The sequence below is a fragment of the Grammomys surdaster genome, unplaced genomic scaffold (genome assembly GCF_004785775.1).
Source record: "Grammomys surdaster isolate TR1022 unplaced genomic scaffold, NIH_TR_1.0 251, whole genome shotgun sequence".
Lineage (NCBI taxonomy): Eukaryota > Metazoa > Chordata > Mammalia > Rodentia > Muridae > Grammomys > Grammomys surdaster.
Genome location: NW_021604692.1, coordinates 1,377,637 through 1,401,984, shown reverse-complemented (window position 1 = coordinate 1,401,984; position 24,348 = coordinate 1,377,637). Strand labels below are relative to the sequence as shown.

At 49.9% G+C, this 24,348-nt stretch overlaps 1 protein-coding gene across 1 annotated transcript in view; it reads right to left on the bottom strand.

Moving 5' to 3' along the window:
- Window positions 1-10,820, bottom strand: part of Scrt2 (scratch family transcriptional repressor 2) — a 13,959-nt gene extending 3,139 nt beyond the window's left edge. The window contains exon 1 of the mRNA XM_028775009.1: window positions 10,170-10,820. Within this exon, the coding sequence (XP_028630842.1) occupies window positions 10,170-10,302 (133 nt within the window). The 5' untranslated portion in view covers window positions 10,303-10,820. The remainder of the gene's footprint in view (window positions 1-10,169) is intronic.
- Between the last annotated feature and the right edge of the window lie 13,528 nt (window positions 10,821-24,348).

Here is a 24,348-nt window from a genome sequence, read left to right as displayed (position 1 = left end):
TTTTATTTTATTTTATTTTATTTTATTTTATTTTATTTTATTTTATTTTTTTGGTTAGGAGACTATGTACCCCTGGCTGTTCTGGGACTTGCCGTGTAGTTAATTAAGCTGGCCTGGAATTCACAGAGATCCTCTTGTCTCTGCCTTTCCAGTGCTGGAATTAAAGGCATTGGATACTACAACGGCCTTTGCCTTCATTGCATTTCTTATTTGCGAAATGGAGCTTATAGGGCGTGCATATGTTGCCCCAGGTACTCGGAAGTGAGAGGGAGGCTGAAGCAGGAGGATCTTTTGAGGTCAGGAATTTGAGACTAGTCTTGAGCAACACAGTGAGACCTTGTCTTTAAAAGTGCTGGCTTTGAATGGAGCTTGTTATTAATTGGACACCCAGCTCCACAGTCTTTGACAGAACCCAACATAAAGTGTAAGTATTTATGCCAGCCTAGACTACATGCTTGACAAAGTTTAACTCAATGGCCATAGGAAATGGTATCTAGTTCCCACTTCACATGTAAAGAAATTGCGAGCACAATGATGTTATATTAAAAACTAGCACAATTAGACTTCTTTTTGCTTGAAAAAGTGGCTTCGATGAAGATTGTCTGCCTCTCCCCCTACACTTGGAATTCTCTAGAATTGGGTCTGTATACTCAGCCCTGCCTGGCACACAGTAGGTGTGCAATGAGTAAATGTTGCATAAAGGAATCAGAGTCCAACTAGACCCACAGGTCTTTCTGGAGGACCTAACAGAGTCAAAAGTGTGGCATGTAATAACTACACCAGGATAGAAGTCTTCCTGAGCCGTGTGTGTGTGTGTGTGTGTGTGTGTGTGTGTGATACAGACACAGAGACACAGATGCTCTCTCCACCTGCTCTACTGGAGTTTAGACCAGAAATCCTGTCTGTCATGTGTTTGAGTGACTGCTGTATGGCAGGCTGAGGCTGTCTCAGGGGACTCTGTAGGGGCTTCTGGAGAGCAGGGGCCACCCCATTTGTCTCTGACTCCCATGGCCTCTTCTGATCTTAGTCCTTTCCTGGGGACCCTGGGGGTTGGGCTCCTCTGAGAGCTCCTGGCAGACACTGAGCAAACTTATCATCCAGCACTTAATTACCAAGTGTTCCCATTGTCCTTTGATTCCAGAGAACAATAGAGGTTAGGCCCTTTCCCCAGCCTTCACAGCTGAGGAGTGGCAGTCCCATTTGGCCCTCTCTGTCTGACCTCAGGGACCTGTAACGCCCCTCTGCCCATGGCTTCCCCCATGAAGGAGCAGCTGGCTTTGTAAGCAGGATTCCAGCTATGTCTGGCAGGCTGGGCTCTTTGGCCAGCTTTTTTCCCTTAAGGACTTAGCTGACCATCCTCCAGGCCTCTGTCTTTTTTGTCATTTGGGATGGACAGAAGTTGAAATCTGCACAAACTACCCTTCAACACCACCAGTCTGTGTCCATTTTTCTCGGTCCTATCTGTGGTCTGCACAGGACCCTCTGCACACAGAAACTGACTGGGAGTCAGGGTGAATGACTCAGCAGGAAGGTCAGAGGCAAGGGAACAATCGTGGTGAGTGTTTTCTTAATCAAGAGGTAGGGTGGCTAGCCCAGAAGCACTCATCCCCTCTCCCATCTGGTTTCAGTCTGGAAGGCCCGGACTGCCCATGCCAGGAGCAGACCTGACCCTTTTGTCAAGGGCTGGGTTATTTATTTTGTGAGTATTCTCAGACCCTCTCCTCCTTTAGCCTCTCATATGGTGTAGTGAGCCGTTTCCTGAGTAATTGCAGAGTGCCAAGCCCTGCACTAAGAGATCTACTGCCACTTTGAGTCCTTACAGAAATCTCTGACAGAAAGGAAACTGAGGTATGGAGTGATGGAACTTTGCTCATGGGATGGAACATGGGGTGGAGCCCACTGCACAGTTGTGTGTTCCTTGTACCTTAGGAGACACTCAAGGACAGGGTAGTGGCTGGGCTCCTTCTGTCTCCAGGACCCCAGCCAGTGGCACCTAGTAAGTACATGTGGAGCGAGTGTCAGAGATGTGCAGCCAGGCTGTCAGCCATCCTGTCCACCTGCTCTCGGGACAGGTCCACACCTCTCAGGCCATGGAAAGAGGAGAGAAGTTTGACTCCAGGACACATATGCTATAGCGGAATGACCTTGGGAAAGTCGTCTGTTTTCTATGTCTTGGGCCCCTGTAAATGAGGTGTGAGATGAGATCTGTTGGGAGTGGTCATGTGATTTGGTCTGATCATGTGACCAGCACTTTATATAATTAGTATTTTTGAGACAGGGGCTCACTATGTAGCTCAGGTTATCTTGGAACTCACGATGTAGACCAGACTGGCCTCATACTCACAGAGAGAGACTCCCAGGTGATGGGATTAAAAATGGACATCACTGTGCCCAGCAGTGACCACCATTCCGTATGCTCTCTTGTTAGTGTATGGTGACATATTGGTTAAAAGCATAGCTTTGGAAGCAGTCTGTATGCACTGGGCTCTCACAGTGTCGGTTCCAGCTGTGTGGCTGTGGTGGTTTGAATGAGTATTTAGTCCCAGTTGCTGACACTGTTTGGACCTGTTTAGGAGGTGTGGTCTGAAGGAGGAAGTATGTCACCGGGGAACAGGCTTTGACAGGTTTCAAAGCCTCACACCATTTTCAATCTGCTCTCTGTGCTTTGTGCTTGCTGTCGAAGATGTAAGTTCTCAGCTTCCTGTTCCAGCCACCCCACCTCCACCCTGCCATCATGGACTTGCACCCCTCTGGAGCCATAAGCCTAAAGTCTTTTATAAAACGTTTCCTCATCCAAGGTGTTTTATCATAGTGACGAACTAATGCAGTGGCCTCCACCGTCAGATCAGCCCTTGCTTTCTCCTTTCCTTCCTCCCTCCCTCCTTTGGACTTGAGCCCAGGGCCTTGTGCATGCTAGCCAAGCACTCTGATACTGAGTTACATTCCCGCCCCATAGCCGTGTGACCTTGGACAAAATACTTGACTCTGATGCCTCTGTAATATCAGTAGAGGACCCTCGCTGAGGTACCAGGCTCTGTTCAAAGTGTTTTGCTTGTGTGAGTGCATTCTATCCTCACAACCAAATACCAAGCCTCAAGGAAGGTAAGTGATGCACCTGGAGCTACAGTTTTAGGGATGCGCCTGGAGACTTGTTATTCTCTAACACTGGTTCACTGTCCCAACTTTTCCCAGCTGGAGTTTTGTGTTATGGTCTTCGTCTGGAGAGCATCCGTCTGGGAGCTTCTTGCTGCTTCTCTCTGGGGCTCTGTCTCCTCCTCTGGGTTGTGTAATTTCCCCATCATGCTCTGATGAAAAAGACTAGCGCATAGTAGGAGCTCAGGGATCTTTCCTATAGCCCTGGCTCAGATGTGGTGCCCTCTGCTGGTCACCTGCAGCATTGCAGCATCTTATCCTGATACAGGGCTCTCTATGGAAATAGGGATTCCTCCAACAACAGCTGCTCATTTGACTTATGGGATTGCCTTCAGAACCAGCACCAAGGACCCAGGCCTGATGTCCCATGGCTATGAGATTTATCATCAGTCTTGATTGTCATATGATGACAATTTGCTTAGCATGTTAGGATTGGGTGGTTCTTACTTTGTGATACTAGCAGGTTGCTTAACCTCTCATGGGAAAAAAAGGTCGACTAGGATGCACTAAAAACTATTCTGTATCATGGTAAAGTCAATCCCTATGTGATGTCCTTTGACCTCTTTACATCCTACTCCTCACTCCCCTTTCTCTTCCAATTCACAGATGTCTGTATGTGGCACTGGGGGAAGGATCAGTCCACCACGTCTGCACAAGGGAGTCCATAATGGAAGTGCAGGGGGTACTGCATACAAGGAGCTCAGTCCAACACCAGGCACATGGCATCCAGCCTCTCAAGCCATTGCCATGATCATTCCTGTGTTTCCTGATCATGTCCAGAGATGTAGTGTCTCAGGCTGCTGTGTGACCTTGGGCAAGTCATCTTTGGCCTGAGCCTTGGAAGATCCTAAACAACAGTGTACATCCGGCCTTCAACCTCAGCATAGAACCCACTCGGGGCTGGGATATAGAGAAAGGTCACAAAGTGAAGACACTTGGCCCACCCCCTGACTGACCTTAGCTGTGTGACCTAGGTAAGTGCTAGGGCCTCTAAAGTCTGAAATCTCCCCCAAGGACAAGGACCAGAAGAACCTCTCCCTTGCTAATGGGGAGGACCCCGAAAGTGTGCCTGCCACCCGAGGATGCCCAAGAGTCTGCACGTTATGGACTGTAGCATCCATTAAAAAAAATCTGGTGCCACGGGAGTGATAGAAATTATAAGGCTTAACATGCTGGAGCCCCTTCCACTGCCTCTTGTACCTGCCTGATCCTGGGGTGGGAGAGGGAGTCTTACATCCTCCTGTGTCTGCTGGCCTAGCAGTCAGTGCCGGCCAGCCCTGGAGACAGTGCCACTGTATGCCAGAAGCCTCTTGAAGCCCAAGGTCACTAGACAGGGCATCAGGCTTCAGGATCCGTAGCCTGTATTTTCTCTAGAACACCAGAGAGAGGCTGGAGGCCTGTAGAGAAGGGAAGAGAAGCATCTGGGTGGGGGTGTATTCCAGTAGTGCCACACAGTTGGCCATGTCTCGTGGGGGCAGTGATTTGATGGAGTGGGGAGAAACTGTCACTCTGGAAAATGGTCCAGCTTTCTGTTTTTTTGTAAATGATACTCAACCATAGTGACTCACATTTACTGAGCATTTATTGTATGTGAGGCCCTTGCTGAGACTTCTGACATTAGCTCAAGTCTAAGGTCATATCCTCCCATACTTGTCTGCAGAAGCTGGCCCCTGGAGAGGGGCCTTGATCCCTGGGGTCATACAACAAGCTCTTACCAGAGCCTGCCTGTGGCCTCCTTTTCTTAATGAATGGATCTAACCCAAAGTTCTTCTCCCTAGTGTCCCCCAAGACTCCTAGGGTGCCAAGTTTCCCCCAGGGAACTTCTAGCCCCATTCCTCCTCCCTGTTCTGAGATGGGCAGGAAAGGGGGCTGCTGGGTTCCTGGAGAGGACTCATCCTGCTGCAGTGGGGGCCATGGGGATGCTGCATGGGTATATTTAGAACTATTTCTTGCTGTGCCAGGGCCTCAGGCCTCAAGAATCAGCGCCAGCCAGCTGAGCAGAAAGCCAGGTCTGTCAGCAGCAAAGCAAGATAAAAATAGTTTCTCCTGTCTGCTCACAGAGCTGGGCAAAGGGGCTGGGTACCTCCCCCTCCCCCTACTATAGCATCTTTGTTAGCTGTTCCCTGGGCACTGGACCAGAATGACACCCACCTTCTCCAAAGGCCTGGCAGCTGGTAACTCTGAACATCTGCCCACAGGGGTGCAGGGGGCAGAGTGCGGGGTATGGCTGAACACAACCAGGGCAATAGAGCCCGGGGCTGATGTCCACTGACCCAGGCCCAAGGGGATTCTAGAGAATTCCAGCTGTCTTCCCCCACCCTGACTCCTGAAATTCCCTGTGTTCTGGGCTTTCCTGACAGTGACCCAGTTCCTGTGGCTCATAAGGAGGCCCACAGCTCTGTGGGAATCAATAGGAAAGACTTTACAAGGGTCTGTAGTGATAGAACTATGTGTCTCCAGGCCTGGAGGTGTGCTGCACATGGCCCACCTCCTCAGCGTTCCTGATTTCTGCCCCAGAAGGGTGCAATCAAGAGTCTTTTCTAAAGCCCCTTACCCAGAGGTTGGCAGCAGACACCCAATCCAGAGAAAACACAGTGGGCAAGCAGATCAGAGCCTGGAGCCTCCAGCTCTTTCAGCAGTATCTCAACTTAACCCCCAATAAGGCCTCCAGGCTCTGGGCCTTAGAGCACCCAATAAGGATCAATGCATGACAGGCCCTACTGTCTACGCTCTTTAGAGTCCTCCATGCCTGTTTTGCTCTGTAGATGGCAGCAGTTCTTCCAGGCTGCCCTCCCTTAGCACAGTGGGTTTGTGTGCACATGTGTGAGGCCCCAGAGACACTGGGCTGTGTGCTGTGATTGACCTAAGGGCCTTAATTACTCTCCTGCCCTCTCAGGAATCACTGCCAGCCCTCAACTCTGCATTGGTCCCAGATTCCATATTCCATGTGGGTACTCTTCCATACTCCCGCTGAATCCTGATAATTCATAGGGCAGCTAGACTCACGAGTCCCCAGTCAGAGCTGAACTAGGTCATGCTTAGCTGTTACTTTCCTGAGAGAGAAACTGAGGCAAATGAAGATGAGCTAAAGCTACCCTGAAATTCTCTCCCAGCCAGGCTTGAGATGGATCTGGAATGACCTTGGACTGGAAACTGGACCTAGATCTTAGTCCTGGTCCCAGAATCTCGAGCTGGACCAGTTTCTAGGCACTGAGTGTATTCTGAATACCAGACTTGGTCCTGTAGCCTTAGATACTGACCCTGGCCACAGCGTCTGGGCCTAGTCCTCAATTTGAAGTTAGGGACGAACAACAATGTCTTTAATCTAGACCTCAACTCTAGACCAAGATCATGCCAAAGGCCACATGATTTCAAACACATGGGCCTGCTGAATATCCTTGGGCACCTACCCTGCCATCTCTGGTTCCCTCTGCTGAGGGATTGGGATAGCCCTCTGCATACCCAGATGGACTTTTTAAGGTATGGGAAGGATATACTGCAACTGAGTCTGTTTAGCTGGGCTCCCAGACCCAGCTCTGGAGCGACTACTCGGCGCCATCAGAGGCAGCAAAAGGAAGTGGGAGCCAGTCTAATGTGCTCAGCTAGATAAGCCCATGGGTAGGATAGGAGCGCTCCTCAGCCTGCTAGGGGAGGCTTAATGCAGCTGCAGAGGGCAGACAACTGTGTTATTGGATCGGCATTGATCCCTGTCTGCCAGGGAGGGTGCGCTCTGCAAGGGTGTGGGTAGGACAGGGCTGGGGTAGAGAGGGGGGCCTTGGCTCCCAGCTGGAGGTTAGAGGCAAGTGTGAGGGGAGGTAGACACTCCAGGAGATGTCCTTGGCAGCAGTCCACAGAGACCACTGAGATGCAGGCAGTGAGCAGTTGCTTTCTCTAAACTGCAGAGTCCCAGCACAGAGCAGTGGGCTCTGGAACTGAGAGGGTAGGCTTGGTAGAGTTGGGGGCCTAGGTTTGAGGGGGGAGGCGAAGGAGAGTATGAGTTGGCATTTCTATGTTCAGAGGCATCCTGGAAGCAAGAGAAAAAAAGGCTCCCTGGAGGTAACCGACTGTAGAGGGGTCACAGGAGCCTAGAGGAAGAAGGTACATCTTGTTGAAAGGCTGAGGGAATTCGGATCTTGTCTCTTATTCTTCTAGGGGTTCTAGAAGACTCTATCCTGAGTTATTCCAAATTGGAGAGAGTGTCCCTCCCCTATTTGAGGTTCTCTGGGCTTGGAGTCAGTCTGGAACCAAGTACACATGATGTTTACTTTCAGAGGCTGAGAAGGGAGTAGAAAGGAGTGGTGTAGGGAGCAGTGCGTGCGTGTGTGTGTGTGTGTGTGTGTGTGTGTGTGTGTGTGTGCGCGTGCGTGCGTGTTGGGGGGCGTGTTCTCTAGGCATTCCCAGAGCTGGAAGGCTCCACCTTATTTGGGGTCCTGTGCCTTTATGAGGAACCCTATTTGACTTCTACATCTACAGCTCCCCCCTTCCATGCCCATCACCCCCAGTCTCATCCTAACCCTGCATCCCAAGCTGCAGAAATGGCTTATAAGAGGATCTTTCTAATAACTGGAACTACCTCCAGCCCCAGGCCGTCCCTCCTCCTTCCTCCTCCCTCTATCCATTCCTCTTTCTCCTCATCCCCCCTCCCCTTTTTCTCCTTGTTTACCCAGCACACTTACGCTGGGAGAGAGAGAAAAACCGTCAGCTCAGCAATTTTTCACACTTCCCTCAAATGCTCAGCAAGGTTATTTCCGGCAGAGCGGAGAGACAACGGGCCACCAGGAGCCTGTAGGCTCTCTGAGGACCCTCAGAACACTTACTCATGCAGGGAGCCCTCATTGCACAGTCTGGACCACACCCCAGCCAGGGTAGAGGCCCTTGAAAAACAAGGCAGAACAGACCCTATGTTTTCTAGTTGAAAGGCTAGAGAAGCCATCCTTCTTGATTCCCACACTGACCGCTCATAGCCAACAAGGCAAGGTGGCCCAGGCTTGATGACCTATTCTGCCATGAGGCAGCTGACAGAGACTGAAATCTGGGAAAACTTCCTCTCTTAGACATAGTGGGGTCGGGGAGTCAAGAGAGCCCCCCCACCCAGGAAACCATGACACTCAGCGTTCCCTTAGACCCGGTGTAGTTCACCTCCCACAGAAACAGAGCGTGTCAAACTTGGAAGGATGCTTACTTCATGACATCTAAAGTCTAGCACTTCTGGGGAGACCTAGGACCAGAGAAGGGAAGTCACTTGCCCAAGCTCACAGACCCAGAGCTACCCTATTGAGTGCCAAGCCAGGCAGGTGGTTAGAGCAGCTCCCGGGCTTTCCCAGAGGCAAGGGAGTTGATCACTTTAGGAAAGGGACAAAGACAGGGGTGGCTTTAGGCTGCTGAACCTGGCGGGACCTACATAAAGACAACTTCATCTCCACTCCATCTGCACTTCCCATCATTCACTAAGGGGCTTTTTCCAAAGCCTGTTTGGACCGGATTCAAGGCAAGGCATTCTCCTGCCTCCCTTCTGAGGAACAGCCTGCAGTTTTGGCTGTGCATGAGAAATTCTCTGGGTTTCTCTGGGTTTCTCTGGGTTTCCTCAGCTGGCCCAGGGACAGGATCAAGCGGGCTGCAGGAGTTTTATGTTAGTCTCCTAAGGGATCCTATGGATTCCAGACCTGTGGAGACATCACTTCCTACCAGCCCCCCCGCACAGGTTCCCCAGCCTTGTACAACCCAGGGTCCACTCTCTGTCCTGTCAGCCATCTCCCTGGGCTTCTGCCTTCCACCCCAAGGTCCCGGAGGTCAAGAAAACAGGATAGCAGAGTGGGAGATGTGGTCAGGACAATGGGATGGGGTGGGGGTGGGGTGTCCTGTAGGCAGCTAAGCGGTGCCAGGAGCTGAGGGGCTCTAAGAAGCATCCTTGATCACTGTCTAACTTCTTTGACCTTGATGAGGTCACAGAGGCATTTGCTCAACATCTTCTCTTTACCTGGCTTGGCAGAATTCTGACATATGGCTGAGTGCTTGGAAGTCCCCTAGGAGATGCCCTCAACTGCCTGGGTGCCCTCTGCCAGTTCAGTGGCAATGTAGCAGGGTGCCCAGTACAGACTTACTCTTAGTGTCTTGCTCCTTGCTTTTCTTCCCCCACCTCTGTGATGTCAGATGTCTCACTACCAAAGTAACCCCTCCTTCCCAGACACCTGTCCTGAAGGGGCTGCTGAGTGCTAATAGGTTCGCCTCTTGTTAAGGAATAGGTTCACAGAAGCACCCTTCTCTTGCTCTCTGAAGGTCACTCCCTTTGGGGCTTGCATGACCTCTTGTCCCCCAAATTCTCCTCCTGACAAGAACTTGCTCTAAGAAGAGATGGGGTGTGGGGGTGGGGCAGAATTTGGAGGGTTTCAGAGGAGCCGCAGTTTCTGTTGTTGGGGTAGCTGTAGAGAGGGGAGTGCAGTCCAGGGGACCAGGAGGCACGCTGGGGAAACCCCTTCCAATAATCTCATCCTTTGAGTCCTTAAGACAGGCCTAGCCTTTGGCAGGCATGTGGCGGAGGGTAACAAAAGAGTTGGAGAGAGGAGGGCTGGAGTGCACTTGTCTGCCATTGCCAGGGGGAGTATGGTCGAAGGGGGCGGATGCTCCCACTTTCCCCAGAGAGCCAATCTCCTCTCCCCAGGGATTGGCAGTCCTGGTCCCTTACCTTCTCACCAGGGAGCACGCAGGCAGCCAGTCTCTCTCCCTCAACAGTGAGAGGGTACTACAAGCTACCCCCACTAGCCTTTTAGGGGAGTCCTCTCTCTGTCACCCCTCAGTCCAGCCATATTCTAGGGCCACAACTTTCAAAGTCCCGGCTGGCGCGTGGCTGCGGGATGAGCCGACCCTGCCACTTTCCTTTGTACGACCTAGCCCCAGCCCCGCCCGGCCGGTCCTCTGGGAGTCCCGGGGGTGCACTCTGCCAGAGACGTCTCCTCCACGGTTCCCAGATACAGCCCAATTTGGGGACCTTCCGCTTCCCTCTCCCAGGGCCCACTCACCGTTGTCTCCCGGAGGCCCGCGGGTGCCGGGCAGCACGTAGGCAGTCTCCAGGGGGTGGTAGGTGGGGGCTGGCACCCCGCTGCACTGGAAGCCATCCGCTTTGATCTTCTTCACCAGGAAGGAACGCGGCATCGTGCAGCCGGGCGGGGGGCTCACGGGGCACTGGAGGCCCGGTGGGGGAGGCGGCCGGCCGGCGCGATTGGCTGTCGGCGCGGGCTTCAGCACTGGACAGCTCCCAGCGGGCGGGCGGCCGCGGAGCCGGCGGGGTGGCGACGGTCGCGGCTCGGGCTCGGGCTCGGGTGCCGCTCGGGCGCGGCGGCGGCGGCGGCGACGGCGGCGCGCACACAGGCGGTCGCTGGAGCTGTGCTCAGCACTCCGGCTGCCGGCTTTATATGGGACGCAGGCTGGAGGAGATCAGGTGGTCCCCCAGCAATGGAACTGTTCAGCGCTCTAATCCATCAAATGTCCCCCAGGACAATCGCTCCGCACACGTTCCCCTGAACCGGCGGTGGGGGCAGGCCAGACGCAGAGAGGAACGAGCAGCGAGCAGGCAGGAGGGGAGAGAGTGAGAGGGACACAGGCGGGGAGAGAGAGAGAGAGAGAGAAGAGAGAGAGAGAGAGAGAGAGAGAGAGAGAGAGAGAGAGAGAGAATGAGAATGAATCAGAATGCGTGCGAGTGTGTGCGTGTGCGTGTGCGTGTGTGTGTGTGAGAGAGAGAGAGAGCAAGAGAAGGACAAAAAGACAGGAGAAACAGACAAGAAAGGCACAGGGAGAAAGTGGCAAAACACACTCAGGCACCCGCAAGAGAAAAAGAGAGGTCAGGACATACACACATAAAGGACGCTCTCCACACACACCCTGAGGGGGATGCGAAGAAAGGGAAAGAAAGGTGCTAAATAGAGGGAGAAGACAAGAAGACTGAAAGGTGAGCGGCCCGAGCAGGTGGGATTCAGGCACATTAGGACTGAAGAAGGAGGATGTGTGAGCCGGCCAGCTACCACCCTCTCTGCCTGGAGCCGACTCCCTCTGCCCCAGTTCTGAAGTGGCAATGTGGATGCCTAGATCTAACTAGTCTCCCTGCCCCCAGCTTGGGCTCCTACTAGAGCCCCCTGTTGGGTTTGGGATTCAACTTTCTTCTTCAGAACTGGTGAAAGGAGCGGGTCCCCCATGCCGATGACGGCCTCACTCAGCCGGTCTTGTTCCGGTGCCTAGCTCAGGCGAGCGCTGCGAGAGGAAGTGAAAATCGCCCAGTAATTAATTTCCCTGCTGCCAGGGGGTGGTGGTTTTGACACATCCGAGGCTGTGTCTTTCCCTGAAGCGGGGGAGCAGACAATAGAGACACGTGGACTGCGAAGGGAGAAGGGGGAAGGGAGGGGGAGCAGGGCTCCTGCTGGAACTCTTTGCAGGTCAGCTCCTTTGTCTCTGGATGGATCTAAGTAGACCCCTTCGCCCCGGTCCAGTCCAAATCTGGGAGAGCAACCATGCCTTGGAACTAAGGAACTGGAAAGCTCAGTCTCCTGCTCAGAGGCAGCCAGGCAAAGCCCAGGGTGGTGGATCAGCCAGAGCAAATGTGGGGTAAGGTCAATGTGCTGGAGTCCCAGTATTGGACTCTGGGGATGCAGGGCTCTTCCTGGACCATATCATCTATTATGGATGTAAAGCTGATGGAGTGGGGATGTCTTTGGGGAATGGGTCCTCCAGTGCCAATTGGGAGCCGACAACCAAGTCACACAGCGAGTCAGCAATAGTTTCCAAACCTTAAAGTGTCCTCTGGCACCATGAAGTCAAGGGCTAGGGTAGTTCTGGAAGTATGGCTAAGAAATCTTCCAGTAACATTTGGGTACCTGGTCTTGCCAAGATTCTGTACAATCTGGTAGTCTCTGTTTATCTTCCTAGCTACATTGCTTCCTGTTCTGCCCCTTGGGACATTTTTTATTATTATTATTATCATTATTATTATTATTATTATCCCTCAGATGACTTTGACCCTTAACTGGTGGTCTCATCGTCACTGTCTATTCCAGCCTCAAGGAGCTTGCTTCCAGCTCCTTAACCTGGCTACCCTCTAGGACTCTGTAAAGGATGACAGTGTGTCCTTTACCCCAGCTAACCCTACTTGTCCTCGAGACCTAGCCCTCCTGTAGAGAGTGGCCTTGACTTCCACTACTGTAGACAAGGCCAGCTTGCCCACCAGTCTCTGAGCCTGCAGGGTAAGGAGTGCCTATACATAACACAGCACACTCCCAACAGTGTGCACTGGGCTCTCCCAGCCCTCTTAGCATATAGCTGTAGAACCTTGGGCAAGTTGCCCAGCTAATGTGTGCCTCAGTTTCTGCATTTATAAATGGAAATAATGCTTGCTGCTGGCTCAGGTGTTGCTGAGAGCGTTCGTTATAGGAGTTGTCACTATAGGGATTAGGACATTGACTGGCATAGAAAGTGCTCCAAGTCTCCACTGTCTTGAAGTTAATATCCAAGGACAGTGAATAAACACTGAACAGGGAATGTGTAAGGCAATTCTACCCTTCCAAAGGGGTGTTTAGTGCTGGGGAGGGACCTAAACACAAATATTGGAGGGTGCTGGGGCCTTTAGAGAAGGAGCTAGCAAAGATTGCCTAGAGGGGGTGACACTTAGCCAGCATGCAAGCCAGCCAAAGGTTCTGGGCCAGCAATGAGCTTGAACCTGCTGAAGAATAAGAAGAAGTGGGCAGTGATGCGGCTAGGAAGATGGTCAGGCTAGACCGCAGAACTGCTCACCAAGCCCAGAGTGTGTGACAAATAAGTGCACCGCAGTGACATTGAGTCTAAGACTAGATGGTTGGATGCAGGGAAGCACTGGCTTCCGTCTAGAAGAAGCTGTCTGTGTGCTGTGGCTCTTATCTGTGGTAGTGCTGTATTCTTTGTTCTGTGCTGGGTCTTGGACTTTGTTTCCTCTATGAGTGCCCAGGACATGGAGGACAAGTGGGTACCAAGAGGCTCACCTATGCCTGTTCAAAGGTTCCACTACTCTAACCCCCGTCTCAGAGATGGCAGAAGAGAGCCCAGATTGCTTACCAAGGCCCCAAGGGTTCACAAAGTCTAGGAAGGATCTGGATCTGGACTCCTCCTTCACCAAGGTTTTCCACTGGACAGGCCATAGATAGATTGACTTGTCCGTTCACTGACCAGTAATGTCCCCACAGAGGTGATGTATCTCTGTTCACCAGGATCCAGCCAAGGTTGAGGCCCCAGACCTTTGACCTCATTGAGAAGGTGACTCGGACATCTTTAGCTGCTGTGATGCTTAGCTTTAATTGTCAACTTGACACAATAGAGAACCACCTGGAGAGTCTCAATAAAGAACTGTTTAGATCAGCTGGCCTCTGATGGTGCCTACAAAGCTTTCCTTAATTGCATTAATTGAGGTGGGAAAATACAGCTTACCGAAGGTTTAGGTCCTGGACCCTATATGAGAGAAAAGCGTAAGCTGAAGACAAGCACTTACGAATTCTTTTCTCTCTCTGCTCTTGATTCTCAGTGTAACTAGCTGTTTCAAATCCCTGCCTTGACTTCCTTGCCATTGTAAACTGTAACCTGGATTTCTGAGTGGAAATAAACCCATCTCCCCTGACTTTCTTTTGCTGTTGCTTTAGACTCTATGTGATATGAGTGTTTTGGCTGCATCGTGTGTATGTGTACCATGTGTGTGCCTGGTGCCTGAAGAGGTCAGAAGAGGGCATTAGATCACCTGGAACTGAACCCACGTCCTCTGCGAGAGCAATAAATGCTCTCTCTTAACTGCTGAGCTGTCTCTCTAAATCCTGTAATTTGATTTTTGTCAGCACCAGAAATGAAACTAAGATGGCAGTTAAGAAGAAACCTAAGGACCTGAGGTTCAAAGTACCTCTGTAGGATAAATGCTCAACTATGCTGACATATAGCATCAGCACTCCGACGCCAAGAAGAGCCTTCTCTCCCATCTTTCCCAACATGAGCTTAACTTCTTGTCCCCAAGTCACATAAAGTGAGAAAGCACTCTATTCCAGAGAGCATTGGCTACAGTATTGAAGTCAGAGTGAGGATCCCAATTGGCCTGAGTGGAGACAAATTTCCAAGAAGACCTCTACAGATGTGGACGCCCATCTGGGAAGAGTACATGGCTTTATGTTAAGTGAAGGATGCAGAATCCAGCAACCTCTCTCAGGTGCTTCACAACTGTAAGCCCATGTCTGAATAAGCAGGCACAGAAAAGACGGCAGCGGCTGGAATGTACACGGTGTCTTCATGCTCCGTTTTCTCTTTTCCCCAAAGACCACGAAACCAGTTCAGTCCAACAAACACTCCTCTGGAATGTTTCTAACTATTCACCTCAAAATTAAAGAAATTAAGCTCAGCAAAGCATGTCAGGGTATCCATACTATCCTTCTGACTTGGAGGCAATGGCATTGCTGCAAGGTTGTGGTGACAACCGACCAAATGCCAGCACACTGGTGCAGTGCTCAGAGCAGAGCCTGGCTCACAGTGACAGGATCTCCACTTGCCTGAGCCTTGGCACAGCCTCCTGGAGGAAGGCAGGCTCGGGTGAATGACTGGCTCAAGACTTCCTGGTCCGAATGCAGAGAAGCCAAGGAGCGTCCCATATCAATATGACCCCTACCTACTTCCGTCCCAGACTTGGTTTAAGTCTACCTTCAAGCTGCCCGCCTAGCCTGCTCTGTCCTCCCAGCATCTCCCTCTGTCCTGCCTTGTATCTGAACCTTAGATGGCTGGCAGTATGCTTTGAAGTCACCCGGGATAGCTGTGACAAGGGGGTGGGCATCAGGGATCTCCACCTGTTACTTTAGGGGCCAGAAGGAACACAATCATGGGAGTCCTATCATACTCTTCTCTATCCCCTCTCCCTTCTGGGCCCCATCTTTCTTGTCTGTTGAATGGGAAAGGGACAAGATGGTCCCTGAGCTGCTGTCCGGAGCTGATAATGGAATTCTGTATGAATTCCAAGGAGCAGAGTGGCCACAAAAGCATCCGCCCTGCACTGATGGGGCTCTTTCTCCAGGAAGCCGCGTGCACTCTGCCCTGAGTCTCAAGTGCATTTTATCCAGACCCTCCTCCTTAGAGGAGGGGGAGGGATAAACCGGAAGCATCTCAAAGCCAGACCCCAGTCTTCAGAGACTTGATAGACACTATTCCTGCTTGCATCTCTCTGGTCCTCCCAGAAGCAGATGTGAGGGTGGAGGCAAAGCCAGGGAGAGGTCTCCACCTGTGACCACAGGAGGAGAGTCTCCGCTGGGAAGCCAGAAGAGGAGGAAAGAAAACCAAAGCAGAGCAATTCTGGCTGTGGCGGCTCAGAAGTCCTGGCAAGCCCAACTTCCGGTGGGGGAATCCTACCTGGGACTGAGAGGTTAGTCCCGAGACCACCGCTGGACACTACGTTGGATGGTGAGGGGGGTAGTGAAGGAAGGATTTCAGAGAACTCAGACCAGAGAAAAGTCAAGGACATCGTCCTGTGGCTACCCCATGCTTTCCTTTATTCATATTGTAAACACAGAGTTCCAGGCTGCGTGCCAGGGACAGATCTATGTACTTTGCAAATGGTACTTAATTCTTACACTTACCCTGGAAGGCAAACAGTATCACTGGACCCATTTTACAGCAAGGAAAATTGAGTTCAGAGAGGGAGAGAGAGAATAGGTAACTTGCCCTGGGTTTCACAGCCTGTTACATGGTGAATCACAGTTCTCCTCAAGCAGCCTACTCTAGACGTTGGGCCCTCACCATTCCACCACACTGCCTTCTCTCCAGCTGCAAAGATCTGGGCAGAGATTTCTGGGAACTTTTGCATTTTCACTTCTACTGGCTCAAACCTTCAGATCCCTTGTAGGCTTCAGGAAAAAGCTGACCAGGGTGGCCCAGGGGATGTTAGGGTCCTAACCCCCTTGAAGCTCCTAAGTCCCATAAGGTCTCCCACCTCAAGGTCCTGTGTGCATTCTTTCCCCTCTGCCTAGAGCCCTCTGTCTTGCTCTTTGTATTGTGACACAAAGAGAGGGAAGAACACGTTTCAAAGCCACAAAGGGTAAGAATGCAAACAGTTTCCTGAGCACCTACTGTGTTCCAGGAGCCTCAGCCAATCCTCTATGCTGATTACCTTACATTATCATTGTATCACCCTCCCCATTTTGCAGATGAAGGAACCAAGGCTCAGAGAGGTGCTTCGACTCATCCAAGGAGACCCAGCTGAGCACCTGTCTTGGGTCTAATCAGACAGCCTGGCTACAAAGCCTTCATCATAAATCACCAAGCCTGTCTCTAAGAGACCCAATATGCCAGCGCCGGGTGAGTGGGTGGACTCCTGCAAGGAATGCCCCTCCCCCTCCCACGTCTGCTGCGTTCATCATATCCCCATCAACCTCTTGCTGGGCAAGAGGCAGAAGTGCTGCAATCAATCAAATGAAAGATGACGCTGCCATGACCACGCCCCACTGCTCACCTTTGGCCAAGGCCAGGTGGTACCTTGAGTGCTTATGCTTTCCCCAAGCGTTGGGAGATCCCTGGATCCCTGCCCTGTCTACGACACCCTGCCAAATGCCTTTCCTTCAAAGCTGGAGATACTTCTGTCCCTGAAATGCACCTTGCTGAGGTCTTTTGGAAGGGACTGGCTGGTGGGAGGCTGGTCTCCTGGCTCTGCAGGGCCAGGGGACTTGGGACAGGGCTCCACAGCAGCTGGGCTGAGTGTGTGTGGCTCAGACTCCTGTAGGAGAGCTTCACATGCAAGCAAGTGAGCCGAATCAGAGACTCAAAGCAAGGGCTTGGGGCATTGCAAGCCATTTTTATGGTTGTTTTGTTTTTCAAGTCAGGGTTTTTCCCTGTGACCCTGGCTGTCCTGGAATTCTCTCTGTAAATAAGGCAGGTCTCCAACTCACAGACATCCACCTGCCTCTGCCTCACAGGTGCTGGGGTTAAAGGTGTGCACCAACACTGCCCAGCTTGAGCACTGTGGACTTTGAATTCAGAAAGCCAAATTTTTAACCCCAGTATTGGCTCTTCAAGTGGGTGACTGAGCTGGTCACTTTTGCACTTTGGTAGACCTTGAAGTCCATGGAAGCATTTGCCTTGTCAGACTCAGAGAAGTGTCAGCCTGCTGTAAAAAAAATGGATCATTACCTGAGCATCCTTGGAGGTCTTGACACAATCTCTTCTAATCTCCAGCTTGTCTAATTGACAGCTGGAGAAACTGAGGCACGAGGAAGCAGAGTGCCTTCCCTGTATTATCTGGGCTCCCTGCCAGGCCAAGGTTGGCCCTCACCACAAGTGATGGCCTCTCCTGCCTCCCTCTTCCACACTAGCTGAGCTCAGAACTGGCTGAGCAGATGTGAAGATGGTTGTCAGAGTGCAGAGTTGGCATTTCTGGGGTTCCCAAGGTTTCTGGCACAGAGGAATCAACCCCACTCAGCACCTCTGGCTCTGCCTCCTGCTTTGCTTTCTACTTAGCTCAGGAACCAGCTGGACTCCATCAGCTTCTGGAGAAATTTGGAGACTATCAATATTCACCTGTACTTGACCCCAAACTTGATAAGATAGGTGACTCCTAAGGGTCACATGTCCCCATTGTCCAGTCTTCTCTTTATCTCATATCAGATGCAAAGGGATGGGCACACAGGAGCTAAAGGCATGGGTGATCCTGGTTCAAATCTGTTATGACACTACTAAGAAGCCAGATACCCTGGCCAGGGACCTCCCTCTTTGCACTTCTGCCTCTAGACAGGAACAAACTCAGGGAAGATGAGAGATATCCCTCTCACTGTTTTATAGTTCCACTCTTGTGCTTTTGGGCCCAAGGAGTTTTCCCCTCCATGCTTCTGGCCCTGTGGTAACCAGTTTCTCATGTTCAGACTCTATGCTTCCAGCTCAGATGGCATCTCTGAGGTATACAGATCTCCTGTTCCTCTGTCCTCACATCCAGGAAAGACCCTGGGCATTCTCATATTGGTGTCCAGTTCCTCACATGATATCTCAGGGCACAGTCCCAGTGTGTCTCCATGGTGTGATCCCATCAGAAGCACAAGACAGAAGTCTGTGGGTCCCGGTTACTTCCTTAGGCCCTGTTGCAGTTGACTGATGTTCTCAAAGAAAAGGACCAGGACTGAGTGCAGAATTCCAGAGACAGACAAGACGGCACAGGAGACACAAAATGCCCTGTCTTTACTTCCAGTCATGTTTTCTTTTTTCTGTATTTAAGATTTATTTTTATTGTATGTGCATGGGTGTTTTCCCTGCATGCATGTCTGCATATCCTATGTGCAGCTAGTGTCCACAGAGTCCAGAAAAAGACACCTGATCTCCTAGAACTGGAGTTACTGGCAGTTATGAGCCACTATATGGGCCCTAGGAAACACACTGGGACAGGAGTCATCTAGGAAAGGGTATGGCAGGCAAGTCCTGGAGATAACCCACCATTTTGCACGGCTGTGATGAGTGCTTTGGAAAGGTATGTCCCCACAAACTTTGTCCAAGGATTGCTTCTCACTGCTGATATACCTTTCCTGCCACCATTACATAGCCTAGTAATTCCTGGGCATCAGCCCATCCTATTGGGCAGATGTCCTGCAGGTCAACATGAAGATGAACTTTCATTAATCAATGCTGTTTAGTTGTGTTAATGACTTTATAGCATTCCTGATTTAATTCAACTAATCTTAGGAAGAAAATTTAAGGATATGGTTTTAGTTGTTTTGCCAGAAAGATGTAATAAAGCTGGAATCAAGAATAGAATGTGCCCCCTCCTCATAGAATAGTAAGTTAAGGCTGCATGATAAGTTTTCATAAATTACATTAAGAAGAGAAATAGGCTTTGGATAGATTTGTGATGAAACAAACAAACAAACAAACAAACAACATTCATTCTAGGTCAAGTTCAAGGATGAAGCCACAGGTGTGCACTATGATAGAGCAAAGCCGTGTAAAACTTGCTTTGAACTTATAATGAGCTTACAGAATGAAACACTGCTTTGAACTTACTATCAACATCCTTCTGTAACTCCCTTTTGTGTAACATTTTATCTATGAGGTAATTTTAGAAAGAACATTTGTCTAAGAAGGTATAAAAATACTGAAAGAAAAAATAAAGTGTAGCTGTTAGGGCTCTGCTCCATCCATCAAATGTCTGTCTGTCTGTCTGTCTGTCTATATGTATGTACACTTAAGAATTAAAAGAGTTCAGAGTTTCTCGCTGGGCTTTCTTGCCAGCCCCAGATAATTAAGTTTTGTTCAGTCAGTTTAACCCCATAAATTGCTGCTGACCCTGTAAATCTATGGTCACTGTCAACAGGAGAGGGGGGCTGTCGGCTGCTATCACCACTACCCCAGTCACCAATGTTGTACCCCTTTTGCTGCCTTCATTGGGAAACTGGATATCAAAGCTGGTTGTCAGCAAAACTGGGGTCCTTTGGAAGAGCAGCCACTGCTTTTAAATTTGTCCTGTAAGACATTTCTCTAGTGCCCCCAACCATATCTCTTAATTTTGTCTTGTTTCTGTGTTCTCAAGTGTTATTTTTATTCTCTGTATTGTTACTAACTTAAAACCTGCCTTCCAGGAATGGCAAATCAATTCCAGCTTAAGAGCAGAACTTTGGGGGCTAGGTAGTGGTTGCCTGGTACTTGGTATTGAGATCTCCCTGAACTGAGTTTGAGTTCAGTAGAAAGAGTGCAGTAATAGACTAGTGATGTCTGCAAAGAAATAGGAAGGAAAGTGCTGACATGTTTCTATTTCTCTAAAGCTGGAGTTCATACAAAGAACTCAGGAAGCCTTCCGTTAACTCAGATAGGAAGGCATTATAAATTTGAGAGTTGTTTTTTTTTAAGATTTAATAGTTTTCTATGTTATGTGTGTGAGTGTTTGCATATATGTAAGTGGACTGCTTGCATGCTTGGTGCCTGAGGAGACTAGAACAGGGGACTGGGTTCCCCTGGAACTGGAGTTATAGCCCATTTACAGCTCCTAGTCTGAGAATCAGCAAAGAGAGCAGCATGTGCTCTTAATCACTGCCATCTTCCCAGTCTCCATAACTTTTTTTGTTTTTAATGAGACAGTGTCAGGATTGTTAGCCTGGAACTTCCAGCAATTCTTCTGCTTCTTGAGTACTAAAATTACAGGTGTGCACCACCATGACAGGCAAGTATTCCATCTTTAACTAAACTGATCTCTATCTGAAGCTCACTATCCCTTCCCTTGTGATTACAGGCTTAGACAATGGTGACAGTAGCGGGATCTGTCTTTGTCAGGGATAGAAATCAGGGATGTGTTCCTGTCCTATGATAGAAGTTTTAGGTGTGTATGTGTGTGGTGTGTTTGTGTAATGTTTGTGTGTGTATGGTGAGTGTGTGTGTATGGTGAGTGTGTGTGTGTGTTTATGTGTGCAGCCTAGGGAGTTATATCTCAGTCACAGACCACTTTTTTTTTTTTTTGAGAAACAGTCTCTCACTGGCTTATTAAATAGATTAGTTTGGGTAACTAGCAAGCCCCAGAGATTAGCCTGTTTCTGCCTTGCCAACACTAGAATTATAAACACACTGAATCACACCCAGATTGCTTTCTTAAACTGTGGGATTGAACTCAGATCCTTGTGCTCACAGAGCAAGCCCTGTACTGATGGAGCTATCTCCCCCCCTTGTGCTCGCAGGGCAAGCGCTTCACTGATGGCACTATCTCTCCAGTCTGATTCTTTTATGCCTATCACAACTTCAAGGCAGCAGTGGTTATTTGCAAAATCACGTGTTACAAAATGACATAAAGAGGCACATATCCTCCTCTGGTGCAATTGTGTTTTTCATATTTTGATAACTGTTCCTACATAATTGGTTTCCTTCGTAACATGATGTACTTTATTAATTTAAAGCCATTATTCTGAGAGCGGACCCACAGGCTTTGCTGACTATCAAATGCATCCTTCCCACCACCTGCCACCTTCTACATTCCTTATTGTGGTTCTGGGAAGGAGATGGGGGCTGACCTGTGCAGCCTGAGAGGTGGCAGAGCCCATATCTGACGGAGGAGAGGGTGAGCAGCTGCTTCCCGGCCCCAGCTGCACTATCTTACGGGGGTGACAGTGGTGACCCATGGTGACATGGGAGTGACATTAGTGACTCACAGTGATGGAGGGCTCCCTAACCTGGGCCACTGCAGGGCAAAGAAGCAGCTTTGACCTGAGATGCTCCAGGTCACCCAGGCTCCTGAGCATCAAAGCCTGGACTCCAGGAGCCTACAGCATGGGGTAGGGTAGCTTAGGGGGGGCTGATCGGAGCACCCACTTTGCCAGAGCAGGTCTTTCCATCAGGTCCGTTCCTTCACCGTGGACTCTTCACTCCCACTTACTAGATAGATTCCACAATGGCTTCCCAGTAGGACCTGAGCCCAACACTAGCAAGGGAAGATGCATTCAGACTCCCTTTCTCCCTCCCTCTTTCCCTGTCTTCCTCTTTTTTTTTTTTTTTTTTTTTGACAGACAGGGACTATGTCCAGCAGCTGGAGAATAGAAAGGGCTCCCTGGGCCAGTGACCCTTCCAACACACTAAAGATCAGAGCCCAGAGGAAAGAGGACAAAGGATCACAAGGAATTTGGTGCAGGATGAGGGGGCTTCACCCTTGGAAGCCATGTTTGCACAGTGTGATGCAGACTGCTCTAGGGATGAAGTCCAACCTGCCTGTTTTGAAAGCAAGGCAGTAAGAGCGTGTGTGTGTGTGTGTGTGTGTACATGTCTTCTGCAGCCTGGGAAGTTCCAGCTCACAATCTGGGGCCAGGGAGGTGGAGAACCTGACACCAGGACTGGCAAAGGCCATCAGGGAGTCTGGAGTCAATGCCTGTCTCTCATGGCAGCAGCCCCAGAGTGCTTGGGATGGGAGACCTACACAGTCTATTTCTTTCTTTCCAGGCCACAGGGCGATTCCCTCCTTGCAGACAGACTGGGTGTGTGGGGCGGGATTACTCACGCCCCAGTTGTGGTCCCTCTGAAGGCTGCTGGTGACGAGTGAGGTAATTAAGTGTAAAAGGCTGCGGCAGGGGAGGGAGGGGCAGTCACAGGCTCTTTTCAGGGGCAGGGGAGTGAGATAATGTAGGATAATAGCCTCACCAGGCCCCGCCCAGGCAGCCCCCAAAATGCCAAGACAATTCAGCCTTTTCAATGAAAATGGGGGGGCTCCCCAGGCTCAGATCCCAGGGACAGCTGTATGGAAATGATGGCTTCCATCCTTGGTCCAGGCCTGTGCTGGCTGAGGGTTGGGGCAGATGCCTTTGGCTAGGGGAGAAGCTACAAGACACTGATGGCACCAGGAGAGTAAGGAGGTCTGGCCAAGGCGGGTCCATGTGGGGTTGGAGGCTGAGTAACATGATCAGTGGGGTGCATCACAGAGTCTGATGCCATCCAGGCGGAAGTGGTGGCTTGGTCTGGGCTGACTGTGTGACCTCAGCATAGTCACGGACTTGGTAGCCACAAGCAGTCCTGACCTCCCAGGAATGTCTGGAAAGTCAGCAAAGGGTACATAGCACTGAGTATACAGCCGGTGCTCATAAATGCTTAGTCATCCAGTTCAGACTCAGAGAGCACAGCCCATTCATTCATTCATTCATTCATTCATTCATACATTCAGTGAATACATGTTTGTTGAATGTTTTCTATGTCCTGATGGTTTTGATGCTGAAAACACAGTAGCGAACAGCAGAGTCCTTCTCCACACTTTCTAAGAGGAAAAACAAACTATTAAGCTACTAATTACTGAATATATAACAGAAAAGACCAACAATATCATTTCTGAATGTGTCTGTATATTCATGAACTGAATATACTACAATCTTTTTATTGCAGCCTTGTCTGGCCTAGCGAAATATTAGGAGCAATCCAAATATCTATTATACAGGAAATCAGTAATTGAAGTTGGAGTAAGCAGGTAGTAAAATATTATACAGTCATTAAAAAGATAAAATAATGCTTAATGCATGGGGTAAGAAGTTCTCCATGATGTATTGACAAATGAGGAAAAGAATCTAAGGGCAGGTTTGTATAAAAGAGGACAAAATGTACACCTACTCATGTCAGGCATGGGGCACAAGTCTTCAATCCCAGCACCCGGGAGGCAGAAATGGGTGAGTCTCTGTGAGTTCAAGGCCAGCCAGAGCTACCATAGTGAGACCCTGTCTCAAGCAAAACAAAACATACAACCAAACAAAAAATTCATATTAGATGGTAGTTAATAAATTAATGATTTTTGGAATAAGGCTTTACGGTGGATTGGAAACTTTATTCACTTTTCTATTTTTTTTTATACAAAATAAATATATTACTTTAAAAAGTGTGTATGGTGGGGCTGTGGAGGGGTGCTTGTTAGTGCGGATATCCACAGTGACCAGAGGTGTAGGAAATCTTGGAGCTAGAGTCATAGGTAGCTGTGTGCAGCCCAGCCATGGATGCTGAGAAACATTTCTCCAGCCCTGTGACTATATTGCTACTTCAAAAATAAATTGTTCAGCTCCCTTCTTCCTGCTTGTCTTCATCACTGTTTGTTGGAGGTGGCTATAGCATTTGAGAGCAAAGAGAAAAGCCAGTGGTTAGGGCAGGGTACCAGTTGTTGGCTGAACAGGCAGATCCTTGTATCAAGAATAAGGAAAGCCAGATTACTTATCAACAGAGAAGAGAATTGCAAACCGAGGAAGCAGAAAGGCAGGTGAGGCCCATGCTGCAGACCAGAGCTGGAGCCAGCGAACTTGGCACACGAGGATGGATGTTAAGTATTTGTAATGTTTTCATCACTGATATAAAACACTAGCAAGGTGTGGTGGACAGACATGGAATCGTGACACTCAGGAGACTGAGGCTGAAGGATTGCTTTGAGTCTGGGGTCAGACTGGGCTAGATAAATGAGACCTTGTATGAAAAACTAAAGCAGGTCCTGGGAGAGAGCTACATCAGGAAAGTGGTTGCCATGCTAACCACAAGAACCTAAGTTAGATCCCGAGGAACCATGTGTGGTGGTGGATGCTAGATTTGTGAGGCTCGCTGGCCAGCCAGCTTAGCCTACTTAGCAAACTCCAGGCCAATGAGAGATTCTGCCTCAAAGAACATGGTGGGGTAGGAGGACTGGAGAAATGACTCAGACATTACGAGCATGTCTGGTTGCTCTTCCAGAGGACCTGGGTTCAGTTCCCAGCATCC